At 36.1% G+C, this 16,837-nt stretch overlaps 1 protein-coding gene across 1 annotated transcript in view; it reads left to right on the top strand.

Annotated features, from left to right (window-relative positions):
• Positions 1–15,592, top strand: part of LOC149573260 (phospholipid:diacylglycerol acyltransferase 1-like) — a 138,997-nt gene extending 123,405 nt beyond the window's left edge. The window contains exons 5-6 of the mRNA XM_089814463.1: positions 14,431–14,696; positions 14,903–15,592. Coding sequence (XP_089670589.1) covers positions 14,431–14,696; positions 14,903–15,386 — 750 coding nt within the window. The 3' untranslated portion in view covers positions 15,387–15,592. The remainder of the gene's footprint in view (positions 1–14,430; positions 14,697–14,902) is intronic.
• Positions 15,593–16,837: the final 1,245 nt, after the last annotated feature.

Raw genomic sequence — 16,837 nt, 5'->3', positions numbered from 1 at the left:
GCCAGAACAAAGAATCCTTCGAGTCGATATAGACAAGTTCAAAATGAGATAGGTGAGTCTTTAGCACAACTTCATGACAATAGTTAAATGACACATAATTTCTGACATGTAAGTGAAAGGTCGATTTATATATTTTTATCTTGTCAACATGTCCAACATACTTATCCGATCATAGGAAAACGACAAAAAATATCTCCTTCGAGTAACAAAAGGGGAATTGGCTGACAGATGACGCCACTTGTAGTTAACATTATGGGAGGGTATGAAACATTACTACTCCAGTCTCTTGGTTGTTACAACTAAAGATAATAACTTAATCTTACTATCTCCTATTAATTGCTAACAATTACTCAGTACATTGAATCGGCTAATCCCATGGCCAACTTTTGACACCTGCATTCTCCTACCTATGTGTCTTCGCATCGAATTTACATTGCCAATAATCCTTTCAATGCTGCCAATGTTAAACAAGTGTTTATAATCTTTATTTCTTCCACATCGGACATAGAGTGGAAATCTCGACGATGCAACTTCACTCCATCTTGTAACGACAAAGGTTCAAGGAAGATGAGTTGAGTGCTTATAATCCTTTGTATTTTGCACACTTTTGTGTGTACTCTGGCGTTACCAATCTCTCAAAAAGGAAAATGACACTTGGCTGAATACTGTCTTTTCGTAACCACGTTCAATACTTGGACGCTCAATTAGTCATGGCAGCAAAAATAAAATCTTGGGACACAACAACAATGATGAAGAGCATGTTTGATCTTTGCTCAAAATTGCTTCTTTAGTCTCAATTCCTAAAATATAAGTGTTGACCAATACAAAGAGCTGGTAGCATTTACTCTCAATAATAGTTATATTTCCATCTAGCTAAGGACCAAAATAAAGTCGCATGCTTGGGCAATACTAAACCTTTTCCAATCTCCAACCATGTTAGGGATTCACCTTTGGGTATGCTCGAAAAGAAACGGCTTATACCTGCACTCTTGTCTTTCTTCTCAGTAGGGACACCATCGTGACTATTCATCCGCCTGTATTCCAGTTCCACTACCACTGCAAGTTTTCTTGTGTTGTTTTGGAAGGTTGTAATCGACACTAAGCTTTCTACAGTCACAATGTTTTGGTTACATGCATCTTCAGTGCAAGAGCTATATGCCACATACAAGCTTCTAAGCTTCAATATTTTGTATGACACTACTCAGAACTGCATGACGAAGCTTCCGAAAACTCCTTCATACAAATGGTAGTAAATATATGTGAGCAATGGAGAGGCTTTGTTCCAAAATATTAAATTCCAACACTAACATTTGGCGCTTTTGAATAAATTATTGGCCATATTATTTCAAATGTTGTGAGGGAAGACATATTCACCAAGTTGCTAAATAATTATACAAATCAAATGGCAAGGTAATTTTAAGTTTTGAAATATAAGATTCAAGTCATAACTTTTGCCGACATTACTGTTTCTACATGCCAAATAATAATATAGCCTCCAAAATTTTAGAAGAGGAACACAATACTTTGCACGAAAAGACTTCCTAGCCCACTCTAAATTTATTTGTCAAAATACCCAGGCTTCCAAAGATATCAATTCTTTCCCTTGGCAATACGGTCACTATAGAACATTTCAGAACTGGATCAAAATTAAATTCAATATCTATGTTGCTTCTCCTTTAATATTAGAGTGCAATATTCAGAATAATATATTGGAGACAATTAAAACCCTTCAGTAGACAAAATTAAAAAATTATTGCTGAATCAACTTGGTCTGTGAATATTTCATTTCTGTAGATTAAACCCTTTAGGATGGCAAGATGCACTACTCTAATATCACTACAATACCCTTCTTGTGTATTGTTCTCAACCCCCTCTAAATGAAATCACAAAATAATGCCATCAAAAAATAAGGGATTAATGCCTTCATCCCCAGTTACAACTATATCCAGAATCTCATCATTGGAACCCAAACTGGTTCCACTATTCCCAGATGCTGCTATATCATCCTCCTCAACATGAGAGATTAGATGAGTGAAGTATTTTTTAGTAGGTTCCTTTTAGGGTTACATATATAAAATATTTTAAAAAACACTCTTTAAAGTTGTTTTATTTCACATTTTGGACCCTACGTCCCTGGGTTTGCTGTGGGTTTGCCTGGGTTCGCTCCAGCATGGACCCGGGTGAACCCACAGTTCGAAATAAACCCAAAGCGAACCCGGGTGTGAATCCAGAACCACGCGGACCTGGACCTGAATCCAGGCAGCAGGGGATGAACCTGGTAGCACTTTTGTTATAAGATCAGCTGGGCATACATGCATATAGGGGGTTAATCTTTTGGGTTGGTATTTAATAAATACTTTGGAATTTTGGGCAAGGAATGGAGGTTTTCTTGCCAGTTCTTTCCTCCAAGAGCCCTTGAACTCGTTATATATATATATATATATATATATATATATATATATATATATATATATATAGTGGCTTGCCACTTCCCCCCCCCCCCCACCAAGCCCTTCCTTAAAAAATAGAAAGAAAATTTAAAAAATGGAGAATGTGCTTATCAACTTATTCTATAATTGGTTATAGTTATCAGATTGTCATTGCAATATATTCCTTAATTGTATGCAATAACTGATGGGATAATATCTCCTATGGCAATCTGATTGCAATCAATTTCTGATCTGATCTTTACAATATATGCAATGACAGCTGATATGTTGCTTATATCAATGCTATTGCTGTCTCAGAACTGGAATTTAGATATTTGCAATGTCTGATATCTATTTCTCTTAACAGCGATATGGTGGCTGTCATTAATGTGGATATATAACCTTGCAACAATGATCTGATGCTGTATCTGATATATATACAATTATTGCTTGCAATCAATGGTGCTTTGTCGGATGTAGGTCTACATGCTTGCAACTGGTTTGTGCCCGAGAAGGCAGGAGCTTGATAAAAGAAAATCCAATTGGATTGAGTAAAAGAGATAATTGACTTGATGGAGAAGATAGTGTGAAGCTTACAAAGGAGTGGTGGTCTACTATATATTATGGGGACTAGAGTTGAGGGCCTGCTTTTTTAGAAGTGGCATATTGTCTTTCTTTTCCTATTTTTTCTTTTCTTTTTATCTTGCCTGCATCCGTAGAAAAGGTGACAAGGATTTAGAAGCTGCAAACATCTATAGAAAGAAAATTTATAGAACTTAGCCATGATGCATTAAAAAAATAATTTTTAATATTTAAAATGGCAGACACCTTGCCACCCCCAAGATGGCTGGACATTACATACATGGCTTGCAAAGAAGAGTGTCGGGACATTTTATGCCATAGCTTATTGTAGCTCACTTAATTATCAAATTATTCTAATCATTTCTGTAAAATGGCATTGCCCGGCAAGACGGGCAATACTAAATAATTAAATGCCTTCTACAACCATCCCAAAATATCATAGCAAGCTGCATTTCTTGAAAACATGTCTTATTCCTCTTACTTTCTGATACCTGGTCGGTTTGGACTTAGTAAAAAGGTAGGAAGGTAGTAGCCATATAATAGTAGAGACAAGAACTGATTTTTTCTAGGTATGGTCTTCCTGTAAATTAATGAAACAGAGACATAACTGATAGGTTATACCGAGCTATGTGTAATTTCCCCTTTCCGAAATAGGATTTAACAATAAAATCATAAAAAAATAAAAATAAATAAATAATAATAAAATATAATATAATTACAAGTTAATTGAATTTGATGAGAGGTCAAGAGATATATAATGAAGAGTTGTGACTCTCTAAGATATAAAAGGGAGGAGAGTTCATTTGGAAGGGGACATGGAGGAAGGAAGAGAGAGGGGAGTATAGGAATTGAAGAATGATTAATGGAAGAAGAAAAGAATGGGAAGAAGATAAGGAAGTGGCTCTTTCAAAGGGAAACGATGATTAAGGCTTCACTCTTTCAAAGGGTTGTAATTATAAAGGTTGTGACTCTCTCGCAGGGCAACTCTTTCAAACGGTGATTATTGCGAATGGTTGTAACCATTGCAAAGGGGAAGACATGATGAAGAGGCGTGACTTTCCCTCACATTGGAAGATATAAAGGGGAGAAGGCAGTCAATCAGCAAAGGGATATAGGAAGAAGATTAATCAGATTCAATCAAACAGCAGAAGATATAAGAGCAGATTGATGCAATCAGCATGACAAATAGAGCAGTTACAAGTAGTGAGAAAAGAGATGATCACAAATTAGTGAGCAGGTGTAAAAGTTTATACAATGGCAATATAGCAATGAGAAGAGCAGCAATGAAAGTAATTAAGAAAAGAGAGCAATTAAGGGTAGAAATTAATGCTTAATGTGCTGTGATAATGGAAGAGCAACAATTATATTGAAAATGGTTTATTAATAAAGAATATGTCCATCCAAATAAAGAGACATCCCTTTTCAGAGAAAGGTAAACGTATATCCTTGGAGGGAGGTATCGAACCAAGGATCACAAGTATTGATCCATATGAGCAGGTTAGTTCATCAGACACCAGTAATCAGGCAAATGGGTGGATCGGACCAGAGATTACTATTCATTGCAGAAGCCCGAATGATGAAGATGTTATCTAAAACGTTGCTCCCTATGTGAATTACTAACCTTTCTAGATTCTTAATTTATTCTCCTAAGAACTCCTCACTAGGTACACCCCCTCATATGGATGGAAAGAGCAAGTCCATGAGGGATAATAATCGGCTCCTAGGTCTAGGGTAGAGGATTATTGGATTATGGATCTCTCACTAGACATACCCTCTCATTTGGAAAGCAAGAGATATAAATCTACTCTTGGGTTTAATGTAGAGGGTTAATGAATTATGGATCTCTCACGAGACACACCCCCACATTTGGATGGCTAGAGCCACATGAGACCAAGAGGGATAGTGAAGGATAATAATCGACTCTTGGGTCTAGCGTAGAGGGTTAATGGATTATGGATCTCTGATTAGAAACATTTCACATCTAGAAACAAGAGGCATTAGAGGCCAAGAGGGATAGTAATCAGCTCTTGGGCATAATGTAGAGGATTAATGGATTATGGATCTCTTAGTAGATACACCCCTTCATCTGGAGGCCAAGAGCTAGATGAGGCCAAGAAGAATAATAATTGGCTCTTGGGTCTAGTGTAAAGGGTAAATGGATTATGGACCTCTCACTAGATATACCCCCTCGTCTAGATGGTTAGAGCCACATGAAGGCAAGAGGGATAGTAATAAACCCTTGGGTCTAGTGTAGAGGGTTAATGGATTATGAGTCTCTCATTAGATACACCCCCTCATTTGGATGAAAAAGCCACATGATGCCAAGAGGGATAGTAATCAACTCTTGGGTTTAATCTAAAGGGTTAATGGATTATGGATTCTATCATATGTATACCCCCTCATCTAGATTGCTAGAGCCACATGAGGCCAAGAGGAATAGGAATCAATTCTTAAGTTATGTGTAAAGGGTTAATGAATTATTGATCTCTCACTAGATACACCTTGTTGGTTCCCAAAAGCGTAGATTGGAATCATACGAGCCTTGCCTACCCGATGCTGAGATATCCAACCGGTTAAGGCCAACTTGACGGGATTGATTGATGCGATCCAAATCCCCTGCGCTTCTAGCTTTGCAAAACCGAGGTGGGTGTACTTGATCCTGGACAACAACCTTAAATCCAAGATGCTTAAAGCAGATTGGCTAGAACACGAATACAACGAAAGCTTTCAAAATGGCAAGAATTACGGAAAGCTTTTACCTTGCAAATTATGAACTGAGAATAAATGATTGTATAAATGTGATAATGTTTTAAATAAAAAATAATTATAAATTAATGCAACAAATGAATATATTAATTCCTCAAAGGAAAGAAATGAAATAGTTGCTAGCATATGGATTATGAATCAAGAGTAAAAGCCCGGTGCTTAATTAAATGGGCAATCAGAGTCAATATTATAAGTTGAAATGTACAACTTTATAAAATTCAATATATTTAAACTATAAATAATTTTAACAATTCAGACGTGACGGATCAATTATATAAATGCAATTTAAACTAGTCTAAGATGCACTTTAACTCCTGCGATATGGAGACAAACTAGACATAAATACAGAAGCAATTAAATATTTCACAATATCTATGTTTATGAAGTTTAAAATGCAATAATGACCCAGTCCACTTATTTGAATTTTAAAGTATTTATAGAAAATAAATAAAAACATTTATAAAGGACACAACTTAATAATAATTTAAAACTCCAAAATTTAAAATAAATAATTATACCGGAAATAAAATCGCAATAAAGAGACTCTTTATAGATGATCTATTTATTGCATTTCAATTCCAGAATCGCATATAAATTTGCTCCGCAATTCAATCCATGGGCTTTGTTCAAAACTTCATTTCTCCTCCAATAAAAGAATATAATCTATCATAGTGCATCATAATATATAAAAAATTTAGAATATCAATATGAATTCTGTCTCTCTCCAGTTTGATTTCACATCATATATTTATAGAGAATGAAAAGGCATCTGTTATTCAACGGTCAACCAAACCTTGCACCTCTTCATAATAAAAATTAACCAATGTTAAAAACTTAATATGTTTTAATTAATTTGTAATATGGTTCGAACTTTAGCCGGCAGTTATATCTCTCCCATGGCTTAAAATATTTGATTTGATTTCCTTCATTCCCGTGAATACCTCCTGTGGAATCTTTCATCCATCAAACGGCTTCCTTCTACCAATTGCAATCTCTAGTTTAAACATAGATTCCTGATCTTAAAGCTGCTGTGGTCATGACTTGGAGCAAGTATTTTGAACCGTTGTCAAAAAAATTATCATGCCCTCCTCTCAAGCATATGTTTTTGAACTCGGGTGTTGGCTCTAGGCGCACAAGCTCTCTTCTTTTCCGTGTTTCATCATTAATCCTGCAAAAAAGAGAAGTATCTATTAAAATAAAACCATTAAACGCAGTCTAAGAAGACAAAGGCTTCTCATGGCTACTTCCAGATGAAGAACGACTTCCCAAATGAATCCAAGGTGCAGAAATCATGTGACTTAAGATTCTTTTATGAATGTCAATATATGATTTCAACCAGGGCCTTCGACTGATTTTGGGAATCACTTTATACTGGAATAGACCTGCATAAATGTTGAGCATTTGTTCTCGGTTCAATTCAAACTCCATTAACGCTGAAATCTTCTTGCTCCTTAAATTTCCCATCAGTATCATACTGATGTCTCCAAACCTTTACAAAATATATGGTTCTCAGATCAAGCATTATTTATGTCTGCAATTCCATCAAAAGGTAATCAATAGCTGCATATTCTATAACTTGCCTTTATTAATATAATGTATGGAAATTTATCATTGCCTTCTTGATGAATATATGTATTCTTCATAGGGGATGCTGAATGTTATGAGTAGTCTGCTTATTTGACTCTATCGATCCTTTAAAAAAACATCTGCAACTTCTAATACCTATTGCTGTTACAATCTTTCTTTGATATCTACAGCTGGGCTGTATTTAAGTCTCTTAGTTTGATGCTTGCCATCAAATTTCTATTTTTCAATAAATGCATTGGTAGTGTGCTAGTCTCTACCCTCGATGCAATCCATCTCTCCATCTGGTTGTTCTTATTCAGAAGTATTGTAGCTACATGCTCCTTTTACCTTACGCTTAATCATTTTTTTTCAAGGATGAATTGTTGTTTATATTTGTAACTCACATCAAAATTTTCAAGCTTGTAAGTGGCACTCTATTTGTTGCCTCTTTAAAATTCTGATTGCAAAGATGCATCTACACTTGACTACATTGGAGCAGAAAATTCGAAAAGCCTCTCTAAGACATGGAGGTAAATCATTAAATACAGCTACTATTCTGATAAATACATCCATTATCAATCTGCTGTAGGGCCATTAAACTGAAAGTGACTTAATAATCTTGCATACCTAGTGTAGTTCTGTTTACTTCTCAAAATAATATACACTGAAATGCTCTTTTGCATACAGGTCTAACTTGAGACACTTGTACTTTATATAAATCTTCTATACCATGTATGTTGTTGTGAAGTTTCGATTGAATCTTCATGCACTGTACATGAAATCTGTTCACATTTTCCTATCCATTGGGCTATCACCATGACAACAACCATATCACGACAAGGACCATAACCTCTTTGTAAATAGCTCATAAGGTCTTCATGTATCTTGTTCAAGAATATCATAACATTCCTATGAATGATTGGGTAAAATGTTTTGAGTGGAGACTACAATTTGCAAAAATATCTTGGCTCCATCACACCTCATCTGGATGGCAAGAACCACATAAGGCCAAGACCGATAGTAATCAGCTTTTGGGTCTAGTGTAGAAGATTAATGGATTATGGATATTTGACTAGATACACTCCCTTATGTAAATGCAAAGAGCCACATGAGGTCAAGAAGGATAGTAATTGACTCTTGGGTCTAGTTTAGAGGGTTAATGAATTCTGAATCTCTCCCCAGATGCTCCCCTTCATCTGGATGGCTAGAGCCAAATGAGGCCAAGAGGGATAGTAATAGACTCTTGGGTCTAATGTAGGAGTAAAGTATTATAGATCTCTTACTAGATACACCCCCTCATTTGGATGATAAGAGCCAGATGAGGCCAAGAGGAATAGTAATTGACTTTTAGGTCTAGTGTAGACAGTCAATGAATTATGGATCTCTTGCTACCCCCTTGCCATCTGGATGGCTAGCTAGAGCCACTTGAGGGCAAGAGGGATAGTAATTGATGACTAGGTCTAGTGTACAGGGTTAATGGATCATGGATCTCTAACTAGATATACCCTTTCAAATTGGGCAAGAGCCAAATGAGGTCAAGAGGGATTGTAGTTAGCTCTTGGATCTAATGCAGAGGGTTAATGGATTACGGACATCTCACAAGAGCACCCTCTCATCTAAATTGCAAGAGCCACATAAGGTTAAAAGAGAAAATAATATAGTATTGGACCTATGGTCAAGGATGCGATAAGGCACCCCAATACACATCTTATCCTACCTCTCTTATGGTTGGACTCTATTATACAATGTTGTAAATTTGCACCCTTATGTAATTTACCATGATGCAATGTCCCAACCTTAGCTAAAATATGAATTTCCACACCAACCTTTGCGTCCTCCACTTTGCCTTGTTAACTGCCCGCTTAGATTCTTGGTAACATGGCCAGCATGGCCTTGAATGTGTGAGCCACAAAGACATATGCATGGCTCACATTCATCCCATGAATTTGCAGATGTGCAGTGAGCCGTTGAGGCATCTCAAATTGCTATCCTTGTTGTGTAATACCTTATTCCACTAACCATTAATGCCAAGATTTGACCCAACAATTTTAAAGCTCCATTTTGAGCCTAATTTGTTCTTCACTTCTTGAAGCTTGTCTCCACTTCACTATGATACTTCGGCCATTTTCACAGCTTCTTGATCATATTCTTGAGCTTTGCGTTGCATTGGGATAGCCTGTTCATAATCTTTCAGTCATCCTTGCTTTCACTTAGACAAGCCCTTGGCTTTATAGTGGTGAAGGGACGTACTTTCACCATTCCATTTCATTTATGACAACGTATTATAGTTCTTTAACTTTCTCTTATGTTATTATTGTTGTCATTTTGTCTTTACTGTTATTAATCACCATTATCTCATCTATTCAGTTGCTATGGAGGTGGAAATATCAACACAGGGATTTGACTGAGGCAGGCCTCCAAAAAACCACCCAATATTTTACCTTATCTTCATGTGTGTAGGATCATGGATGAAAGGAACAAAGTGGTTTATTGGCATATCAACTCACACTTATTGTGAGGTTCTTCCTTCCCATTATTCATAGTTTTTTTATTGCTTTCACAATTTAGTCATACTTTTGTTATTTTATTAGTCATTAGCTTTACATTTTGTCATGTTTAGTCATTTTTGTTAGTTTTCTAGATTTTTGTGCAGTTCTCCATACTCTTTACATATGGGATGTGCATGCGCTGCATTGTCGTCTCATACCCGCACTCTCATCTTTGACCTACATGTGGGTCTTGAGTAGTGAGCTTGTGGAATTCAATGTTTTATCTTTGTACTGTGATCTTTTGTTTTTTGTAATTGAAATATCATTGTGTTAGTAGTTGGTAGTTATTTTGAATTCCTTGCATTTCGTGCTTTAGCTTGTCTTAAGCCTTTTTTATTTATTTGTCTTGATCCCCTAGCTGACTGCAGCCCTAGTTAAGCGAGGTGGCACAAAGGGGGAATCCACCCCCCGAGGTTCTTACTGGTCTTGAGATCGGTGGACTTTTTCCTTCTTCACACTTTAATAAATTAAATATCTGTTAATTTAATGTTCCCAATCCTATTTGAAATAATCTATGTTTGAATATCTCAAAGAAAGAAGATCTATTTTTGTGGATTATGTTTTAATGATTTTCTAACATACAGCAGGTTCTCAACCAGGTACGTAATGTTACTAATTCTATTCTACTTCTTGTTCTATGTAATTGTGATTTACGGCAAAAACCAGGGCATCTACAATATGAGACTTTATACTATGGCTTTACTTGGATATACTCATGATCCCATGATCGCATTTTCATTTTAAAAGACATAAAATACTACAAACGACTACCCTAACCTTACATACAAAAGAGAAACAACTCTTCTTATCTTTCAAACCTTATCCAAAATTGTATTGCTATCTCCTACTTGGCAGTTAGGACTATGCCTTTAGTTTGTGCTCTTCTTAATATTTCTATGCTTGCAATGTTAGATAATTCCTGAAAAGATCAAGAAACCTGCAGAAAGGAGATTCTCCTTTTAAGGTAAAGATCTTCTTGTTAAAGATTTTTAAAAACTTACAACTGTTTTGAAATTCCATTGGACCTTTGCTTATTTATACATGGTTCATTACATAAATTGTTTCAAATTTTTTTAAACAAGTAATTGGTAATCTATGGCAATGCATTATTTATTTTTTGTTATTTTGACATTGTTTTTTATTTTATAATGTATAGATACATGTGATTTCTAGAATGGTAAGTTATTATGGCATTGTGGGCCAAAGGCTGGCTAAGGCTTTTGAATTCAATTTTTTTAGCCATGTAGAAGACATGCCATAATAATTGAACAACTTCTCAGAGTTAGTGCTTTGGTCAAATGAAAGCCCATTTGTGTGTGGTTTGGGGCCAAGCAAATAGAATGTGTAACGTATTAACCAATCATGGGCTGGCCAAGCGAAAGTTCTTGCATATACCAAAGAACAAGATGAAAATAAAAGTTATCAAAAATGTATCAAAACTTCTTGTTTGCCAAGAAAGGATTCTGTAAGTGACTTAAACGGCCATCCTCCACACCAATAGTGACTAACCTACCATCGTACCTCCATGTTTAGTAACTCCACCTTCATAAAAAGAGGATAGAATGTTGTGGACCAATTAGAAAGGCATTCTAGAATGAGGCAAGTGCAAGGCTAATGATCTCATTACTCTTATTTATGCCAATGAGTTCCCGTGTAATATTGTAAGATCACCATATTGTTGTGATATTGCTATTTGGATTCAACTTCGTAATTTTTAGAGTCAAAGTCATTGACTCATGTTTCATAAGTAGTGGTTCACAAGAACCTATCTCTCATGAGAATGAATGGAACACTAACACTCATTGCATCTAGGTGATGCTCATAGAGGTGAAGCACCAAGACTTCCTAGGAGGTCACTCATCCTGATTCCCAACACTATTCTAGCTTGAGTGTTCTTAACTACAAAGTTTCCTCCATGGTTAAGCCCACTCGGTTGCAACTCCAACACTCATTGCATCTAGGTGGTGCTTACAGAGGGACATTTCGGAAGGTCACCCATCCCATTAATACTCCATGTTAAGTGTGCTTAAGTGTAAAGTTTCTTCCAAAGTTAAGCCCACTCTGCTTAATATCCTTCCGTGAAGTCTTAGCACTCATTTCATCTAGATGATGCTCATAGATGTGAATCATCGGGACTTCCCAAGAGGTCATAAATCCTGGTACTACTCCAACTCAAGTGTTCTTAACTGCGGAGTTTCTAGCCCACTTTGCTTGCAAATGGGTTTGCAAGAAGAGTGGGCTCAACCATGGAGGAAATTCTATAGTTTAGCTTCTTCGCGCTAGAATAGTATTGGGATGGGTGACCTCCCAGAAAGTCTCGGTGCTTCACCTCTGTGAGCATCATCTATATGCAATGAGTGCTACATGTTTCATTCATTCTCATGAGAGATGGGTTCTTCATGAATCACTACTCACGAAACATGGGTGAATGAGGTTGACTCTAAAAACTACACAGTTGAATCCTAATAGCAATATCACAATTTGACTTGCTGTGGAAAATATCTCCTACTTATCTACCATATTGTTGTTAGATGAAGAGAATCGGTGAAGTACCTGAAATGTACAAAGGTATTGGCTATAAGAAAGTATGCACCACCTTATTGCTCAAGGAAAGGGATTGTGTAGATATTTGATTACAACCTATTAGCAATTCATGGGGCAGAAATTGGAGTGTCCATTATTTTTGATAGACATAAAGGTTGGAAAGATAAGCCCCTAAGTAATTTAATTGCAATGTGCCTCATTGGGTGGTATATTTTAGGGTAGTCGATTGTTTGAGGCAAGTGAAGGATGGATAATTTGTTGTTAGAACAAGGTAGTGGGGCCAAATTATTTGTCCAAGTCATTATGACCAATACTGAAAATTGGAGATCAATTGGGTTAATAGTTGACGTGTGATGAAATTATTTTAAACATCATGTGCCATTCAATGGTTCATTTTGTTGATGTGATGATGGGCACCTAGATTGAGTGGGTAAAACAACTTCATATTGAGGCTAATGAGATTCAAGTGTTTGTGGTCAATCATCATCATATGCAAGAAGCCGTTTTTCAATCCACATGAAAGTTGTGACAGTTAGCCTCTTTTAAAAAGGTTTAAAATTGAAATTTATATGTAATATTATCTACTATCTACTTATTTTTAAAATGTAAAATTTAAAAATCAAAGTAGATTATGTTTTAACTTGCATTCTATTTTATTTGTTTTAATATTTTTTAACGCTAGTTAGACACTTTCTTTGCATCACACACAACTGTTCAACATGGTAATGAACAGTCGTTGTGGTGTATTGTTGCAATCATAGATGAATTACTCACCAAGTACTCAGCAAATCACCACCTTGTGCAGCTTGCCAGGTCTATCAAATCCATTGGGTTCTTCACTCCTAAACTCCCACTGGTTATTGAGATCTTTTGTAATATAAGAAATTTGATTACAATAAGGGGGTCTGGGGGTGAAGACCAGAATCAAGAACTTAGACAACTAGTTTTATCAATATCATAATATCATTGATCAAGGATGAAATATCATACTATCAGCATCAAAGATTTAAATGTGTTTATTCAAATTTTAGAATCCCTCCCAAATTTTCCCCTAGATTAAGGAAGACGGAGATGTAAAATTTTGTAATGTGCAATTTGTGAATTATGATAAATCATGATGATGTTCAAGGGGAATCATCATAGTTTTATAGTAGTTGTCAGCTAAAGATATTACCAGGATTCTACACGAGGATGCAATTTGTACTCAATTTGCATTCAAATTAATCAAATTTAATAAAAAAACTCTTTTGCACTCATCTATGGACTCATTGGGTAAATCTTGTCATTGAATTTAGCAAAAACAAAGTGTTCCTAATGAAAATGTGCCAAGCTTTTGCTGAATTGAAATTTTCAGATATGGTGAGTTTTGTTGAGTCAGTAGTTCAACTAAGGTTTGAGTTTTAATTAACATAACTCAAAAGCTGTTGCGAGCCTCTTTCAACTGATTAAAAATTTGCAATTCTAGCACGTAGAAAATGTATTGTTGTTGTTATTTCTTGTGTGGCTTATCTGAAATATTGTATCATTTGATTGCTGAAGGAATACATGGATTGAATGTTATGTTCCTTATTTTCTTGTATGGTTTATCTGAAATGTTGCGTCATTTGATTGCGGAAGGAATTTGTGGACAAAGTAATTTCTGGATTTAGTATATTGTGGGTGGATGATTTTGGACCTCAAATTTCTAAAATTCATCTGAGAAAACTCAGATACAATTCTGGCTGTGAAGTAATTAGAGTATCATTTTTGATGCAATTTTATGTGTCTGTAGGAAACTAATTGTAGCCTGCCATTGAATTTTCTTTATAGGTCACACTTGAAGATAATAGATACTGGATCTCAAAATTCCTTTAAGATTTTAATGATTCGTCACAGAGAATTCAAAGATACAAAACATTGTACCTGTGAAGGAATTACCATTTCATTTTCTATGCAATTTTATGGTGTGTCTGTAGGAAACTAATTGTTGCCAGCCGTTAAATTATTCTTAATAGGTTTCACCTGAAGATAATAGCCTCGTCAAATCCAATGCATCTTGTGGTGATGTCTGGACTGAATACCAGGAGATGAGCTGGGAGAGCATCCAGGCCATTGCTGAACATAAAGTATATACAGCAGGAACTATCTTAGATCTACTCCACTTTGTTGCCCCAAAGTTGATGCAACGTGGAGATGCTCATTTTTCTTATGGTGTTGCTGAAAATTTGGATGATCCAAAATACAAACATTATAAATATTGGTCTAATCCACTTGAGACAAAGTAAGTGTTATGGTCCTAGTATTATACATTCCCAGTTCATGCTGTGTGGTGCACATTATTTGCATCTAATCAGTAATTAGAGTTGATGTGATTTTTCATACTTGGCTAAAAATTAATGACTATATAACTTGTTTATGCTACTTGCTCTCAAGATTCATTATTTTTATCGTTTTTGAGTTTAATTCCCCTGGCAAATGTTGCTGCAGATTGCCAGATGCTCCAGACATGGAAATTTTCTCCTTGTATGGAGTTGGCATCCCTACAGAACGGTCATACGTCTACAAATTGTCACCTTCTGCTGACACATGCTACATACCATTTCAAATTGATAGTTCAGTTGAAGGTGGGAATGCAGGCAGTTGCCTGAAAGGTGGTGTATACTTAGCCGAAGGTGATGAAACTGTGCCAACACTCAGTGCTGGGTTCATGTGTGCTAAAGGTTGGCGTGGACAGACTAGATTCAATCCTTCGGGCATGGCAACCTATGTAAGAGAGTATTTACATGCCCCACCTGCAAACTTGTTGGAAGGTCGTGGTACCCAGAGTGGTGCTCATGTTGACATTATGGGGAATTTTGCCCTTATAGAGGACATTATAAGAGTAGCGGCAGGTGCAAAGGGGAAAGACTTAGGAGATCAAGTGTATTCTGATATTTTCAAATGGTCTGATAAGATCAAGCTGAAGCTATAAATATTAGCATTATTATTCTGCCATTTTTTATACATGGATATTTCTCTAATTTGGAAATATTGCTGTACTTGTTAATGCATTGGAAATATGAACTCAAAATGAAGACAGACCCGGCTCTAATTTCAGGGATTGTTTATTGGGATTGATGTAATTTTTGGTTTATTGCAAATGTATAGAAGGAAGATTTTTCCTTGGTTTGGCAGTAATCGTTTCTTTTGTTTGGGTAACACACTATTTTCATGGGAACCAACTTCTGTATTTAATACTCAAGTAATATAGCACATTGAACCAAGCTAGTCTTGTTATGCTCGATATGGCAAATGTATGTAACCATTGATAAACCCCTTTATTTTATTTGTGGATTTTAAAATTCCTTTTGTATGCATGTAACAATGAAGGGGGCAGGGAATCACCCCCATCAAATTCACATAATAACGTATGACTTACACCTGGCACGGTCATTTGGCTTAGATTCCACAATGCAGGGGTAATTCTTCTGCTAAATTTAGGTAATAGTTGCACCAATTCTTGTTCATTGGGCATGCCCCACCTGAATGACTGACCACTTTAACTGTTCGCATTTGACAATAAACCTCACTGCTATCAAGGATCATTGAAATTAGTTTGTTTTGGTAAGCAAAGCATTTTTCGTTTCATTTAGTTTGAAAATCACCAATAAGTCTAATGGTGTAATGCCATCTATTCACGGCACAGTGTAATTAGATTTTAGATTATAAAACCCTTTCTGAGACTGATACAGAGAAAATTGATCATAAAATTATACCCCTTAAATTGGGAACTTCGTAGCCCTACTCAAGATGTTTATCTCCTCTAGCAGCTTATCAGCACAACTCAGACGGATATTAAAAACATTTAGAAATCAAAAATAAAAGTGGTGTGATCCTACAGCACTTTTCCACATCAGAATCACACAAGCCCCCAAACTATTCTGAGATTCTTCTGATTTGGAGGAAATCCTTTGAAATGTTCCTTTTTCTCATTAAGAGTTGTTGGGAGCCTTTTCCATGGCAGGTCAAACTGATACCACTGGGGATGAATTTAGGATACATTTTGCACCAGTCACTAGACAGGATGAACCATAAGAATGTGAACCTATTGTTCTTTATTACCTGAAGGGCAGATTGGGGCCAGAAAGAGCATTTATCATCTTTGGGAGTTGTTTTGCAGGAAGTATAGGATGGTTGTTAGCCGGTCCATTAGAGCTCCCATATGCTTTTCCACATGAGCTTTTTAATCTGTCGTCAGTGTTCTCTGTACAAACAGTGAGCTCTTGACATTGTAATGGCAGTCAGTTCAGAAATGTTATACCATCTCTGTCATGGTCCATCCCAATTCCAAATAATGGAAAGGAATTTGAGGGTTATTGTTAGCCATTTTCCCACATGCATACAATGAGTAACAATACAAACTTAATACTCCTGCTTAGTGAC

The sequence above is a fragment of the Cupressus sempervirens genome, chromosome 2, assembly GCF_028749045.1.
Source record: "Cupressus sempervirens isolate cs-2001-9-10 chromosome 2, ASM2874904v1, whole genome shotgun sequence".
Classification (NCBI taxonomy): domain Eukaryota; kingdom Viridiplantae; phylum Streptophyta; class Pinopsida; order Cupressales; family Cupressaceae; genus Cupressus; species Cupressus sempervirens.
This window is presented reverse-complemented; position numbering and strand designations above follow the sequence as displayed.